Below are 15,306 nucleotides of genomic sequence, written 5' to 3'. Positions count from 1 at the left end.
TATTGATACAATAGTTGGGATTATCACATTTGGTAGTGAACCTTGTGGTGGACAGTTAAGACTATGAGGCTAAAATAAAGCTGCTATGCAGTGGTAAAGTTTACTGCCAAAACACATGTCCATTGCAATTTTAGCAGTAAACTTTGTGGACATTGTCAGAGGAGGTAGAACATGTGTGCACTCCACTTACTTTAACTGCATAATTAGTATTTGGAATTTCACACAAGTCTCAATAGTAATAATACAAAACTAGCAAACACTGAGGTTCACTGAGGCTTAGTGAATATTTATATAGCACTTTACATAAACTTCAAGGCTATCTACTTTGTCTTGTAAGGGCTACTGGATTTCTTGGCGAAATAGTGAAAAATCATTGTTTCGCATGCCTAACAGGGGCTCTTTCATAACTTAGTACATTTTCTTGGAAGTGCTAACTAAAGATCTACTGAGCTCTAGTGAACTACAGTGTTTGCTGGTTTTGTATTATGACTGTTGAGACTTGTGAAATTCCAAATGCAATTAAAGTAAGTATAAAAAATGGAAATTTCAATTTCTGTTGATCACATGATATTGATATTTTGCTGACAATGTCCCAGAGAAGGTAGGAGATGCGTGTGCACTGCTAGAAGTACTTGATACCAAAGCATCAAGCATTCTAGTATCAATATTTTATTGCTTGTATTGCCCACTCCTAAAATTATATGCAAGATTAGTAATATTTTACTTTATGTATGTTTAGTTGGTAAAACCTCCATCATGACGAGATTCATGTATGACAGTTTTGACAATACCTACCAGGTATGGGCTATTTGGTAACAGTACCAATATTATATATCACTGATATAGGCCACAATAGGAATAGACTTCCTCTCAAAGACAATGTATTTGGGGGACAGAACAGTTAGACTGCAATTATGGGATACAGCCGGACAGGAGAGGTTTAGAAGTCTCATCCCATCATTTATCAAAGACTCAACAGTAGCAATTGTTGTTTATGACATCACAAGTATGGTTTAGGGAAGCCCCCTAGGGTGCATATTAGTTGGTAAACTCTATCTCTCTGGTATAGATGGGAACTCATTTCAGCAAACTAACAAATGGATAGAAGATGTGAGGGCAGAGAGAGGCAATGAGGTTATTATAATGTTGGTAGGAAATAAAACAGACTTGGCTGATGGAAGGTCAGTTTTTGCTGTAACAAATTTGCCTTACCTAAAACATATTCATTATAGACAAGTGTCCATGGAAGATGGAGGGAAGAAGGCCAAAGAATTGAACGTGATGTTTATTGAAACAAGTGCAAAAGCAGGCTACAATGTAAAACAAGTAAGGGATTGATCAAGTCTTGAGATGTTTCTCTCTATAAACCTTCACGTAGTTATTCAGACAGGTGGCAGCTTCCTTACCTGACGTGGAGATAACACAAGAGAGACCAAAAGATGACTGTATCCTTAATGTCATTTTTATTTTTACTGTGCAGAAATCACAGATATTATGCAAACATTATCCGGAGTTAGCATTTTAGTCATATTCATGAGTGAGGTCACGATCTGTAGTGATCATGAATCTAATAATTCATAAAAGCACAAGATCTGTCCACTTACATTCCAGCTGCACCTACTATTGAACCTATGTATATGGGGGGGGGTAAATTTGAGGGCATGCTTCCCTAGGAAATTTTTGAAATTGAATCTGGTAGCAATTTTTGCCAAAAATTCTGTAAAGCTGACATTTTAAAGGAATTTACTGAGACAGGCTGCTTGTTCTTGCTTCTGTTGACACAGCAACAGGAGCAGTAAAATAAATGGAGCAATCTGAGGTATGGAGCAAATGACATGGATGCCGGTCTGGGAACATGCCTCTAGGAAACTTGAAGATTTTACTGTGTTAGTACTTGTGAATTAAGTAGTTACTAGCAGTTTAAACACAAAATCTGTGGTTGACTGCTCTATTAGAGTTGGGTGATCTGAACTTTTTGTACCTTTGCAAGTAGAGGAATTTTAAGTTGGATTAGGGATAAAAGGAAAAAAAAGCAGTGAGACAAGGGAATAGCTAAAAAGTAGTGAAACAGATACCGGTATACTAGTGGACAATTAATCCCTATACTTCAGTCTATACCCATGACTGAATTAGGGATTAAATGTAGTTCTGTATCCTTTTACTTGCTGAATTATGAGTGATTGAAATTTTCTCCATAGGTGCTTGTACTGAAGTCCCCCTAGTATTGGTAGTCACATTGTGTTTGTGACATATTTTAGGTGGTCAGGTCGTTGGTTTCACATGATCTGCCTGTAGATACACATAATAGTTATAATATATGTATGCCAACCTACCATCCCTACATTCTTGAGATTTTCACCTATGAATTACTAAGTTGGAAGTGACCTTAACAAAGTAATGTTATCATACAGTACAGTAGTACTGTAAAGTAGGGATCATGTAGGTGTGGGCTTTTTTGGCCAAAAATATCACCCATAAACTAGCCTCAAGTTTCCGCATTACAGTAATCAAACCCAATAGTGACTTCACAGACTTCCAACAAGAATTTCAAAAAAATTACTTTATTAAACTAAACTTTCTTTTAGCCAAGACTGTGGGTAATGCTATGAGCTTGATTTCTTTACTGTGTTTCAAAAGAATTTTACTGTTTGCCATCACTTAGGCCTGAAACAAGCCTTTAGCAGGTACAATGGATACATCAGGGGACTACACGTTGTGTCCCATTTCTTTCTCCACTTTGGTGTTGATTTGTGGATAGCATAAAATGGCTTCCTTATACTGAATGGAAACCATCTGTAATTTTGCAGTGACTGGATTTTCTTGCATTATCTTATTCTTTGTTTCACTGGGAGACAGGCAGAACATAAAGCAAAATGGCCACTTACACTTTCAGTAATTAATAGTCGGGTGCTTGTTTATTGATAAGTCTGAGGAATACAAGCACCATTTTATCTTTTAATGCAATATCCACAGGTTTGGTAGTCACAATTGTGTTACAAGTACAAAGAAAAATTAGAATTTTAAATTTGAGTAGAGGTCATAGAAGTAAAAAAGGCAAGTCACCTACATCTGTAGCTATATAGTGAACATTAAATACCCAAGGCTATAATGTCCACTATACCATGGCTATAATGTCCACTATACCATGGCTATAATGCCATAGATTATTATCCACTATCTAGCTGCAAGTATAGGCAACTTCTCTTGTTATTTCATTACTTTTACTTCTATGACCACACTACAATTTAAGATTCCTACTTGTACTTCTATTAGTTTAATGTCATCCTTAGCTATTTTACAGCTAATGTGGTCCGACGTCGACAGTTAGCAAATAGACAAGTGGCAGCTGCCTCACAGACAGGACCAAACGATGACTGTATCCTTAAAGAAATAATTATAACTTTTATTGTGTTCCTTAACTATTACATAGTTATTGAGGTACCAATACAGGACCCAAAGACAAATGAAGAAACTCAGTTCAGCAATTGTTGGTGTTAAATTATAAACTTATAATACATACACTTGTTCAATCATCTTCAGAGTTTTATTAACATTGTGATAAGAACCATGCCAGGTTTAGAACAATAGTCTTAGGGGCAGATTTGGAGGGGGGGTCTGGAAACCCAATAACAATACCAGAATACAGCACAAACATACATAATAATGGTAACAGCGGACAGTATGGCTACAGTGGTGTAAACAGCTTTATGATAGCTGATGTATGTAAAAGTTGCAATTAAGGTATTATAACAGTGAAATACTTCGAGATACTCTAATAGAGCAGTCAGATGTATTCTAATAGCAGTTAATACTATTATTTAGAGTTCATTTTAATTAAAAGATTTGGATTACTACAGAATACTTGACCAACCATAACATTTTTAAGTACAATGGCTGCAGCAGCCACCTACACCCAAATCTATTGCAACATTGCTGAATAATCCAAGCAATTTTACACTATCTTGGAATGTCCAACCTTATTAGATACAAGAATTGGAACTCACTGCCAACTGACATTAAAGATCATGTGTGATGTAAATGTTAGGATACATCTTATGTCTGTGTTGGAAATAGTGTCTGACTTGACTTCTTAAGACGATTGAAACATAATTTACTAGATAAGATAGCGTTTGGTATTTTCACCAGAAACCAGAATTATATGCTATTACATGAACATTCTCTCACATTCACTATGTGTAAAACTACTGAGATCTCTACGTTGCAGCTAAGAAAGTTTGCTGAAAGCAAAATCAACATTTGAAACTAGCTAAAAGAATATCCAAAAATCTTCTGGAAATGGTTGGAGCAAACCTAAACCTTTTGGGGAAAGAAGCCATATTTGTAATAACTCACATTGTTTAGCTCGTGATTATTATACAAAGAGGACTAAGAGTCTAAGTAAGTCAAAATTACTCAAGAGCCTAGATGACATGTACCAGATACTGCATTCCCAAACAAAGCAGTTAAACTGTGTAGAAATGAAAATGAAAGGAATTCCAGTAACTGTTCCAGGGGTGTAATTAGGGGGATTTCCTGGGATTCTGGAAACTCCCTCTGTGCAGCCAGAACACCAGACACTGACTATCTTTGTTTGTATGGCAACAAAAATATACAGAATTAAATGGGAATAGATATACAATGTAAAAGGAAACTTGTGTTGATTCCTGAAAAGTATTGAAAATCTAAAGATCAAGATACTCTAATAGAGCAGTCAAAACTATTCTAATAGAACATTGGAATGATATATTATTATTATTATTGATTACTGTGCAAACCTCAATAGAGCATGTGGCGCTTTTCTGCATTCATCAACGTTAATTAGTTACACATTTCTGACTCCCTGTATTCACAGGCTTTAGTCATCTCACAGGACCCTAGTGGGATAGCATTCAGACAGACAATATGAAAATTTGTGTAGTGTGCATGCGTGTGGGTTTTTAATGTTATAAACAGTTCCTTTATGCACAGTCACAGAGTAAGGACTGTTCTCTTAAAGACACCTTTGACTTTAGTAGTCACAGATTGACTTACAGTCAGTCCCTTAGAGGTATGGATTAAGGTATATACAACTAATCACATTATGTCATTTTACACACTTCTTGCTTCAATTATTCTATTAGAAGCACACCAACAACAGAATGCTACAATTCAGCAATCACAATAACTGGGGTGTTTGGATAACCATTCCTCCTTGTTGGAGTGATACAAGACAACAGCAACAAAACTAGCTACACACAATGGTAGACACAAAGCAAGACAATAGCAAACATAACACCATCACACAAACAACACTAAATTACATAGATGACAATAAATGGCTTTTCACATAGTCTCAAAAGTCTATAAGAATTAGGTTCTTTAATGTCAGCTGGCAAGGAATTCCACAAATGTGTGCCTTTGTACCAAATATCTTTGCATAAAAGTAAAATGACATCTGACTGGTCAAACAAAATCAATAAACCTGACACCATTCTTTCTTTAATGTGGTATTAGCAGGTTCACCAGTCATAATAATGTTAGAACTTAGAAAAAAAAGTACACAAGTAAGATAAGTACAAGAAGTTTTTCCTTGTACTTGTATAATCTAATGAATCAATCAATAAAATGTATCCCAACTATTCAATTAATGAAGTGGCCATTATGCTACGTTTTCAGCTACGTTCAGCCCCATTATATATAAATGAAGAACACTACGAGGACCTCTGTAATCAATCCAGTCATAATGGAAAACTCAGTGATTCCTTACAAACAAAGGAAAACTATCGTGCGACACTACCGTGAATCGACACATTGTGTTGTCAGCAAAGATAAATTAATGGGACACAAAGGAGGACACAGGTATATAACTCCATGATGCAGTATCACCAGTTGGGCTGAAGTGACATTGAACAGTGAAAAAATCAAGCCCATTGCTTAAGCTGTTATCAAGTTACACCATCAGTTAGTCAAAATTCCACTAAATGAAAAAAATTGCATCAACTTTACCAATACTGCCAAGGTGCCATGTAAGGATGGTTTTAGGGTGATATGTTTGGCCAGAAAAGCCCAAACCTTCATAATCCCTAATATACAGTACTATCATACTGTATGACACATTCTGTGGTGTAATCAAAGATCCTGCAAAATGTGGAATGGCTGTTTGTGTTGTACCAATTGTCTGACATTGCACACTAATTATCAGCTTGTCATGATATAATATGACCTGCAACACACATACTACAATTACCTCTTTTACTCTCACAGATACATTTTGTCAGTTTATACAACACCGTTTAAATGAAATGCATTCAACACCACTATATTGATTGGCTGGTGATGATTACATAATGACCACTGACCTATTGTTCAGGTTCATACATACAAGCTAAAGATTTATGTAGCTAATGGAACAAGTATCAGTGGTTTCACAAAAGTGAGATGCTCAGGCACAAAAGAAAATACCACAAATCCAACTATCACCATCCCGACTCAGTGACAGATAAACCATTTGGATAACTCAAATAATTCTTTTTATAAAATTTTATTCATGATTGAAGTATGTTGTCAATATCACACAAAGCTTGGTGAGTCTCTTGCAGCACCTTATTGATGGGTGGGGCTCCAATAGGGGCGTGCTTACTTCTTGCAACATCACTACTGGCAACTTTCACTGACTTTTCTACCTCCACACTGCCAAGTTCCACTGTGTATCATTGTTAAGGTGTTTACAACAAGAACAACATATACTATTTTATTAGATTAAATGCTGCACCTTCAATAGTAGCTGTACTTGAGCAGTGCCACAATTAATTTTAAACTCATGAGGTTAAACATCGTTTTCAAATATTGAGTGGCGGTTGAGTTTGAATTGATCTTTTAAACAAGCACTGTGGCATTTAACCAAGTAAATACGGTGTACAGAGAAGTGAGGTCTGTGTAAAGCAACCTGCCTACGACATCAGCAGGGGTTAATCTAGGGGGAGGGGGTGGGGGGGGGGAGGGGGGGGGTGGGAGAGGTTAGCTATTGCCCCCCCCCCCCAAGGTTTATACCTAAAGCCTTGAGAAATGGAAAAGTTTAATTGAACCCAAAGTTGTATAATCCAATGGTCAATATTCAATGGCATCACAGTAAAATTTCACCAAAATTGAGCCGGTATATTTACACCTAAATTTTCAAAATTTTCCTGGAGGAGCATGCCCCCAGACCCCCCTAGAATCCAAAACGACTTACTTCGCCCCCTCTAGGTTAATATTCTGGGTTGAGCCCTGATCAGGTCTCATTTCACACTTCCTGTCATGTTACTGCAAGATATCAAGAGACTAAGGATGTGCTAAGTACACCTGTAGTAAGTACTTAGTCATATTAAGGATACTGTTAAGTTGTTTGATTTTCTTAACTTCTTCAATGGCTAGCCTACAGCAGTGATATCCCCTCATCATCAAACACTATATAGTGTGTACTAACCTATTATGATCCATGTTACCACTGATGGTGAAGTTGTTACTACGATGATGTGGTGGACTATATACCCACTCACACCACTTCACAGCTACATCAACATGCCTGTAGGAAGCATCAAGTAAACTTACAAACCAGCAGTACAATAGAAGAATGTACACCAAATAAATACACTGGAACCTGTTATCTGAACCCCTTGGGAGCAGGGGTGGTCCACAAGTCTGAAAATTACATATCTCTGAAACTGTGTATAAATGACCTTAAATAGCGTAAGAACATTTTAAATTTTTTTAGCATCATCAACTACCCTAATAGAACAGTCAGTACTCTAATAGAGCAGTCATTTTCATAGTTTGGTTAACCGAGAATCCAGATAAGTGGGGCCCGGATAACTGAGGTCCCACTGTACATTTATCTTGCAAGTTAGGATTGTCACCTATAATAATATGGGACCAAAATTTTACAGCTGTAAAGAGTAACACACTTAGTCTGTTAATACAGGGAGTAGTGTTGACATTGTTGAATGTATCCCAGACCAGTTGGTGACTTGATCCTCCAGTAACATGTAGTCTAGGTAACTAGGAGCCACACAACCCAGGATCCAGAAAGGTAGTTGCCCACTCTACTATTTCATAGTAACCAATACACTAGTTGTGCAACAATATTAGGTATAAATGTAGGATAGCAGTGGTCAAAAAACTATCCAGTTTAGAGGACCTTGATTATCTGAATAGAATTGACTGTTCTATTAGAGTATTTATCAACAAAGGTGTATGTTCTATTAGAGTAGTTGCCTCACTTATCTGAACACTGATACTTAGTCAGAATAGACATGAGACTAGCTGCCAGTTTTCGCTAGGTTCTAACTAGTACTATTATGGAAGTACCAATAGCTGTATCCAAAGTGATTGTCCTAAAGCTTTGACTATAGTAATATGTACACGTTGAGCTGAACCCTCCAATAACTCAAGGATGGAATTACACAAGATCTTGAAATTTGGTTCATTTGTAGTACTGTTTGATCTACTAAAAATATTTCAAAAATCTTTTCATTGAAATGTCTGATAATCAGTGTTGGGGAAATTTTGGGTGACCTGCAGTTCGAATCCTGGGGTTGGAGGGATTTTTTTCCTTACTTTGGCCCCTTTTCTGTTACACCTTATCAGCCAGTCAGTAAGTCAAGTCATTAGGTCTAAGTCCTTGAAATTAGGTTAGGTAATCCTAAGGCTGCAGCACATGTTGCTGTCAGACCTTCAGTGCTGGTCACTGTAAAGTGTTAATAATAATAATAATAATAAATTACTTTTTAAAAGTAACTCGTTACATATATTACTTGCAATTAAACTGTTTAGTTAGTTACATATTACCCTTACAATAAAGTAACTATATGTGACCGGATTTGACAAAACCAGGCTTCCACACACATCCAGATTTGCGACTTTAAAGGACCATAACTCAGTATAGGAATAAGCTATCACTTTCAAAGTTTGACCTGTTATTATTTAATGCAGTGAAAGACGTTTGTGAAAATTGTAGGTCAATAGCTTACTGAGAGGTCAAGTTACAAGCGGTTAAAGTTGAGAAATGGATGTGTGTGGAAGCCTGGTTTTGTCAAATCCGGTCACATATTACTTTGTGTCCACAGCCTTAAGCTGTCATGTGTGAAACTACCACCTTATCACGTGATATGATTGCGCTGTGCAAATCTTGGTTATAAGTAAGAAGCTGGTGAATAAGCTTCATTCAGTAGGCTTTGTTACTTTGTTGTGGCTATAGGCGTTACTCAGTGAATTACTAACAAGATTAGCAACTTCGTTACTTGTAATAATATTACGTAATATTAGTCTTGTTACAGTAACTCCATTACTTAGGTAATGCATTACATTTGTAAGTAAAGTAACTTGAGTTATATTACCTGTTTTTATAGCGTATTTCATTATAATACTTCGTTACCACAAATGTAATAATTATTACATAACACATAAGTAACGCATTACCCCCAACACTGCTGATAATATTTACGACCAATCAAATTTCCTATGGGGAAGCCATAAAATAAAGCACACCATCTATTGCATCACTTTCTGAACTTGTAAGGGCCAAACCACAACATACTGTTACCTCTAATCATATAGTTGGCTGTAACAGCATTTCTCTTGGGGAAAAAATCCATCTTCTTTTAGGTGTTTCTCAGGGCTCAGCTCAACTTGTAGGATAAAAGTAGTGTTGAAACAAGTACTGTAAATGCTCAGTTAGTAAAATAAGTACTAGTCAAGAATTATGCACCAAATGTAGCCAACAAAACAGTCTGTATCAAAAGACTAGTGAAAGAGTGTGGTATTTAGTGTTAGAAATATTCACAAGATATTATTTTGTACAGTGTCTACAACATTGTTGCTACTTGTACACTGGTTAAGGACACTGGTTAAGGACACAAGTCATGCAATAGAAAAACTTCCAAAGATTTGTTCCCACCTGGTATAGCTCCATATGTTTTTGTACCCCTAAAATTGTTGGTTTCAAATGTCCATTATAGTGAGGTGTTCTCAACTTACCACTGATAAGGTTGAGGGTGAGCTACAGTCACCAGATGATAGTGTCCATTGTGTGATAACACTCTACAATGACCAGGTGGTAGTTGTACACCTGGTACCAGTGATACACCATCTTGTTGAGGCCAGTACATCTCCAGGGTGGTATTATCAGTAAAGACAATGTACACCTTCCCACTACGATAAGCTATCAACTTGCCAACACCAGTTACAATTGCTTCCTCTTTCACAATCATATTAGACGATGACTTGACAACACTGTCATTCTATTTGAGATTGAGCAACATGGTGATGTAATTATATATGATGTAATTGTGTAATTACCTCATTGTTTACCATCCAGCAAATTGATTGGGTAACCACTGCTCTATCATGCCAGCTGGTGATTGCCTTCAACAACCTAACAAGTGTTAGTGAAGTTGTAGTGTTTGCATAATGGAGGACTTACCTTGACATTCTACCAATGACTGAGGCCACACAGAACTCTTTGTAATGAGGAAGTTGGTCACTGCATATCTTGTATTGGCTGACCTGTTGATAGAATGATATGATTAAAGCCCCTGCCACCTACTTAGCAGTGGGTGCTTGTAGGACTGTTAAAATGGCCTCTGTTAATTGGTAGCAGAATTATCTCATTTGAATGAGTGACTGTTCTATTAGAGTAGTTGACATCATTGGCATCAATTCACAATACTAAAGCCTGGTTTACAATGTAGGCTGCAATAGCTTGAGGCTGTGAGTACCCTGTAAGCAGATACACTTCAGAATTGAGATAAAATACTTACAAAGTTACTCTTGGTAGCTTGGTTGGCATGTTCCAACATCAATCTAAATCTAAACACATTTGCTACTCCTTGTTTGTATATTAGAGGTGCTGGTATTCAAGCTGTGCACTACCCAGTGATATACACACACCATCAGTCCCAACTTATAATAGTATAATGTCCTGAATCAATATTGCTGACAAGAGTCACGTATCCCCTCTAGAGGACAATGAACTTTGTTTCCAAGGACAGTGATACTCTTTGTTTGTTGATGTCACAAAAGACTCACAATACATCAACATAAATTTTAACATTTTGACATCAATTCCCTACCAAGCATTAAATGAACTAAGGTCATGTTGATAATAGCAGAGACAAAGGGTTGTGTTGTTCAATGCATGTCAATTCATCACACACAAATTTATTTCTGGTATTATGCATCACCAGAAAAACTTCTGATCATTTCTCCACATGAAACCACACTACCCTCACCTGTACATGTTGATTGACACACCACATGTCATAAAATCGTCCATCTGGATCACATGATGCCACAACTGTGTGTTGATTAGGGTACGCCTCCACACAACACTCATCCCACAAGAGCCTGTGTTGAAGGGGATTACCCCCATGAACCTAATTAGCTACCACAACTCACCGATAAGTCACCTGATCACTGTGAACCACTTTGAGCATGTGATGGGCACCTGGCTGCTGAGATGATGACTACAATGATGCACAAGGACAGGCCCATATATGGAGAGAAGGTTGACCATGTCATTTAGTTATGAGACATTATTGTACAACCAAACATGGTGCAGAGTTGGTACTGATATTGGAAACACATTCACAAGAAGTATGGATAATGCATTTAATTGCTCTTAGCTATGTACTGTGCTGGGGATTTTATCAAAAGGTTTATAACAACACATGATCAGCCTCCTCTGATGCAAGTAGAGGCTTTTGAAAGACAAAAAAGTCCTGTTTCACTATACATGGTTATTCACTGAATCTACAACTCAACTTTAATAACACTAATGCTTTCCTACTCTACAACATATATATACAGGTATTATTGACCCATCACCAAGTTTCAAAATAGGGGTAGAAAATTTTAGATAACCATTCACCGAGTATTAAATTGTAGGTCAACAGCCACTCACTATTTGCTTTACTCTAACCTTATCCCATGAGTGTAGGTGAACATTTCTACACAACAAGGGCAGGGGGTGGGGCAGCACACAATGTGCCTCCTTCTCAACATGACATTGACATCTTGAGGTGGTCTCCTGTGTACTGGCCACTATTAAGAGGTCAAGAGGATCCTTCCACACTTGAGGCACATCACAAACACTACCCCACACAGTGACATTATAGTGTAACATCTTCTCTGTGCCCTGGGTCCAGTCACACATAGCCAGGTAGGTCACAGTGAATGTTCTACCACCAGCCAATAGTTCCATACTAGCATTCTTGTCCAGTGAGTAGAGTAGTAAGCTACCAGTACTAGTGTAGTTGATACAGTGTGAGCAGAGTGGCCACGTTATGTGACTCACTGGATGCTTCCTGATCTGTTAGGGAGAGATAAGAATGTTGTGTTGTGGTAAAGTGGAACTTGGGAAGTGTTCTTATTAGTGAGGTGTCCTGATTTCAGGGGTCTAAATGTGTGTAGACACATAGCACCATATATAGTTCCTATGTAAGGGTTTCCACTGTATTATTTCTCACTTCTTTTTCACTCTCACAGTACCAATCACAGAGAAAAGGTCTTTCAGCGAATTTGTTACGGAAATCTAGAGCACACCTTAGCTTATTACGGTACTGGCTAACAGCATGTTGTGTGTTCTGGTGAGTCTTATTCGCTGTAGTTACACCTCTGGGCTTGTGGTCCACGTGTAGGAATGAAGCACCACAAGGAGATATCAACAATTTAGACCCGTCACTATAATACACAACTGCTGAGTCATCTTTGTATAGCTCCAACTGACGTACTTCACAGCCTCCTGTTGTCATTTCAATTTTCGCGGGCACAATTTTTTGTAGTATCCGTAAAATAAACGGAAAGGTAAGCATTTATTAGAACTTGAGAGAACTTTAAAAAGAGCTTTGTCATTGGAGAAGTGTCACATAGTCCTAATAACACTACTAATCATGTCGAGCGATTTCAGTAATCCACTACGAAAGTTTAAACTAGTTTTCCTGGGAGAGCAAAGCGGTGAGTGAGTAAGGAGTGTGGTTTAATGGAAGCCATTGACTCTTACCTTCGACACAAGTTACTATTTCACTTTGATTATGTTTAGTTGGTAAAACCTCCCTCATCACGAGATTCATGTATGACAGTTTTGACAATACCTACCAGGTATAGGCTATTACTAACAGTACCAATGTTATGTATCACTGATATAGGCCACGATAGGAATAGACTTCCTCTCAAAGACAATGTATTTGGAGGACAGAACAGTTAGACTACAATTATGGGATACAGCCGGACAGGAGAGGTTTAGAAGTCTCATCCCATCCTATATCAGAGACTCAACAGTAGCAGTTGTTGTTTATGACATCACAAGTATGGTTTAGGGAAGCCCCCTAGGGTGCATATTAGTTGGTACACTCTGTCTCTCTGGATATAGATGGGAACTCATTTCAGCAAACCAACAAGTGGATAGAAGATGTGAGGGCAGAGAGAGGCAATGACGTTATTATAATGTTGGTAGGAAATAAAACAGACTTGGCTGATAAAAGGTCAGTTTTGCTATGGCAAATTTACCTTACCATTGATGTATTCATTGTAGACAAGTGTCAATGGAAGATGGAGAGAAGAAGGCCAAAGAATTGAACGTGATGTTTATTGAAACAAGTGCAAAAGCAGGCTACAATGTAAAACAAGTAAGGGATTGATCAAGTCTTGAGATGTTTCTCACTAATAAGCCTGTGTACAGTTATTCAGACGGGTGGCAGCTGCTTTGCCTGGCATGGAGACGACGCAAGAGAGACCAAAAGATGACCGTATCCTAACATAGATACATTTATATTAGTTCAAAGTCATCCTTAACTATTACATAGTTATTGAGGTACGATTACAGGACCCAAAGACAAATGAAGAAACTCAGGGCAGCAATTGTTGGTGTTAAATTATAAACTCATAATACATACACTTGTACAATCATCTTCAGTCTTATTAATAAATTGTGATAAGAGTCATGTTCAAAATAATAGCCCCCTAGTTCTTCTTCCAACTCCATGATGGTCGTGTAATGTGTTAACTTTCTGAATATACTGGAAACAATAAAATAATTACTATGGTAACAAAAGAAGCCACATTGCATACCTCACTGGCTGTGTTACACCCCTTAGTGATGGTTGCTAGGTACGACATCAACATTACATCATTACTTTGCTGTTGAGGGGTGGACATGACTAAATTATTAGTGATAACAGACAATTTACTCACTGCATAAAATTCTGATTCAAACTTGCTGGAATCTAATACTGGTAGCTTACTGCATAGACAAGACACATCTCTAAGTATTTCATGATTCATTGGTAATTCCCCTGTATAATGAAACAACACCTTAATTTATGTTGGATGGAAATTTTAGTTTACCTGAAGCAACAGCCTTGAGGTAATCAACAATTAATGTTATTCGTGAGTGTAACATCTTGATTGCACCAAACGTGCTTGATAATTGTTCTGACATGGTAGAATTCTCTGACATGCCAGACATGGACATACGAGCGATGTGATCCACCCCAATACGTTCTGCTTCCTCTGTAGCTAAACTATAACTTGCTATTGCAAACATTACTTTGGGCTATGGTAAAGAAATGGTAAAGCAAATGCTACACTTGTCCTATAAACTTACTTCTCCATTAATGATATCTATCAGTGACTCATACACACTCAATGGTAGCTGGAGCAATAGTAATAACATCAAATACCAGTATATCTTTTGTTCTCACTTTGTCTGTGTTCACTGCTGTGCTGAGTTTCACCAGTAGGTGGCTCTCAATTACAGAGCAAACCTAGTTAAAATATAAGTCACGTGCATGTACAAGTTGTTAGCCACATCACCTGCTCATGAAATTTAGCATCATCTTCAACTGGTAGTGTTCCATTTGTGTACCAGCCTAGTACCTCCAGCGTAGAGAATACCTGCTTGACTGAATACAGCGAGTTATAACAGCTATGGGACATGTAGTACATTACATTGCTCTTCCTTGGCTGAGAAATATTCCTTATCCAAAATAGCACAGTCATCAATAACATTAACAGCTAATTCGAATGAGTTACTGATTTCTACTTGACGTCCCTTCTGTACGCCCAGCAGTGCACCAAATACTAAGAGTACGGTAAGAAAAGGTGTTTCAGCTACATGCTCACCTCGTAATGGCGTCTTCTGTTCAACCCGCGCTCTAGTACAATGATCAGATATGTTCATGATGACTAGAGGGTGAATGGACACGTCTACACTGCCAGCTGCAGCAGACAACACCGCGCTGCTACTGCCTTCCTCCATCTTTCGTATTTACAAGTATTTAAGTGATTTGTTAT

General features: G+C 37.6%; 4 protein-coding genes across 6 annotated transcripts in view; 2 read left to right on the top strand and 2 right to left on the bottom strand.

Moving 5' to 3' along the window:
- The window catches only part of LOC136240434 (ras-related protein Rab-6A-like), a 9,771-nt gene extending 6,206 nt beyond the window's left edge, over positions 1-3,565 (top strand). The window contains exons 2-8 of the mRNA XM_066031419.1: positions 740-798; positions 847-1,006; positions 1,070-1,181; positions 1,233-1,326; positions 1,379-1,445; positions 3,302-3,376; positions 3,431-3,565. Of these exons, the coding sequence (XP_065887491.1) occupies positions 740-798; positions 847-1,006; positions 1,070-1,181; positions 1,233-1,326; positions 1,379-1,445; positions 3,302-3,376; positions 3,431-3,498 (635 nt within the window). The 3' untranslated portion in view covers positions 3,499-3,565. The remainder of the gene's footprint in view (positions 1-739; positions 799-846; positions 1,007-1,069; positions 1,182-1,232; positions 1,327-1,378; positions 1,446-3,301; positions 3,377-3,430) is intronic.
- The window catches only part of LOC136240421 (uncharacterized protein C5orf34 homolog), a 27,133-nt gene extending 14,308 nt beyond the window's left edge, over positions 1-12,825 (bottom strand). Inside the window, exons 1-12 of one of the 3 annotated variants that reach the window (XM_066031404.1) lie at positions 12,747-12,798; positions 12,483-12,696; positions 12,311-12,325; positions 11,936-12,260; positions 11,413-11,480; positions 11,247-11,361; positions 10,439-10,521; positions 10,315-10,390; positions 9,994-10,256; positions 7,445-7,543; positions 7,353-7,393; positions 6,487-6,682 (exon numbers count right to left, since the gene is read on the bottom strand). In XM_066031404.1, coding sequence (XP_065887476.1) covers positions 6,525-6,682; positions 7,353-7,393; positions 7,445-7,543; positions 9,994-10,256; positions 10,315-10,390; positions 10,439-10,521; positions 11,247-11,361; positions 11,413-11,480; positions 11,936-12,217 — 1,185 coding nt within the window. In that variant the 5' untranslated portion in view covers positions 12,218-12,260; positions 12,311-12,325; positions 12,483-12,696; positions 12,747-12,798 and the 3' untranslated portion in view covers positions 6,487-6,524. Of the gene's footprint in view, positions 1-6,486; positions 6,683-7,352; positions 7,394-7,444; positions 7,544-9,993; positions 10,257-10,314; positions 10,391-10,438; positions 10,522-11,246; positions 11,362-11,412; positions 11,481-11,935; positions 12,326-12,482 lie in introns of those variants that run through there. The other 2 variants (XM_066031402.1, XM_066031403.1) reach the window with 2 other exon arrangements.
- Positions 12,791-13,951, top strand: LOC136240435 (ras-related protein Rab-6A-like). Its single transcript, XM_066031420.1, has 7 exons — positions 12,791-12,969; positions 13,055-13,113; positions 13,161-13,320; positions 13,385-13,496; positions 13,547-13,640; positions 13,694-13,760; positions 13,818-13,951. The coding sequence occupies exons 1-7, from the start codon at positions 12,906-12,908 to the stop codon at positions 13,883-13,885; spliced, it is 624 nt and encodes a 207-aa protein (XP_065887492.1). The 5' UTR covers positions 12,791-12,905; the 3' UTR covers positions 13,886-13,951.
- LOC136240431 (COP9 signalosome complex subunit 6-like) lies at positions 13,861-15,306 on the bottom strand. The gene is made up of 9 exons (XM_066031416.1): positions 15,136-15,306; positions 14,962-15,093; positions 14,827-14,915; positions 14,715-14,777; positions 14,618-14,665; positions 14,359-14,566; positions 14,206-14,306; positions 14,083-14,151; positions 13,861-14,030 (listed from the first exon to the last, which is right to left on the bottom strand). The coding sequence occupies exons 1-9, from the start codon at positions 15,269-15,271 to the stop codon at positions 13,959-13,961; spliced, it is 918 nt and encodes a 305-aa protein (XP_065887488.1). The 5' UTR covers positions 15,272-15,306; the 3' UTR covers positions 13,861-13,958.

The sequence above is a fragment of the Dysidea avara genome, chromosome 12, assembly GCF_963678975.1.
Source record: "Dysidea avara chromosome 12, odDysAvar1.4, whole genome shotgun sequence".
In the NCBI taxonomy this organism is placed as follows: Eukaryota; Metazoa; Porifera; class Demospongiae; order Dictyoceratida; family Dysideidae; genus Dysidea; species Dysidea avara.
The sequence above is the reverse complement of the archived record's forward strand: the minus strand, read 5'-3'. Positions and strand labels throughout refer to the sequence as shown.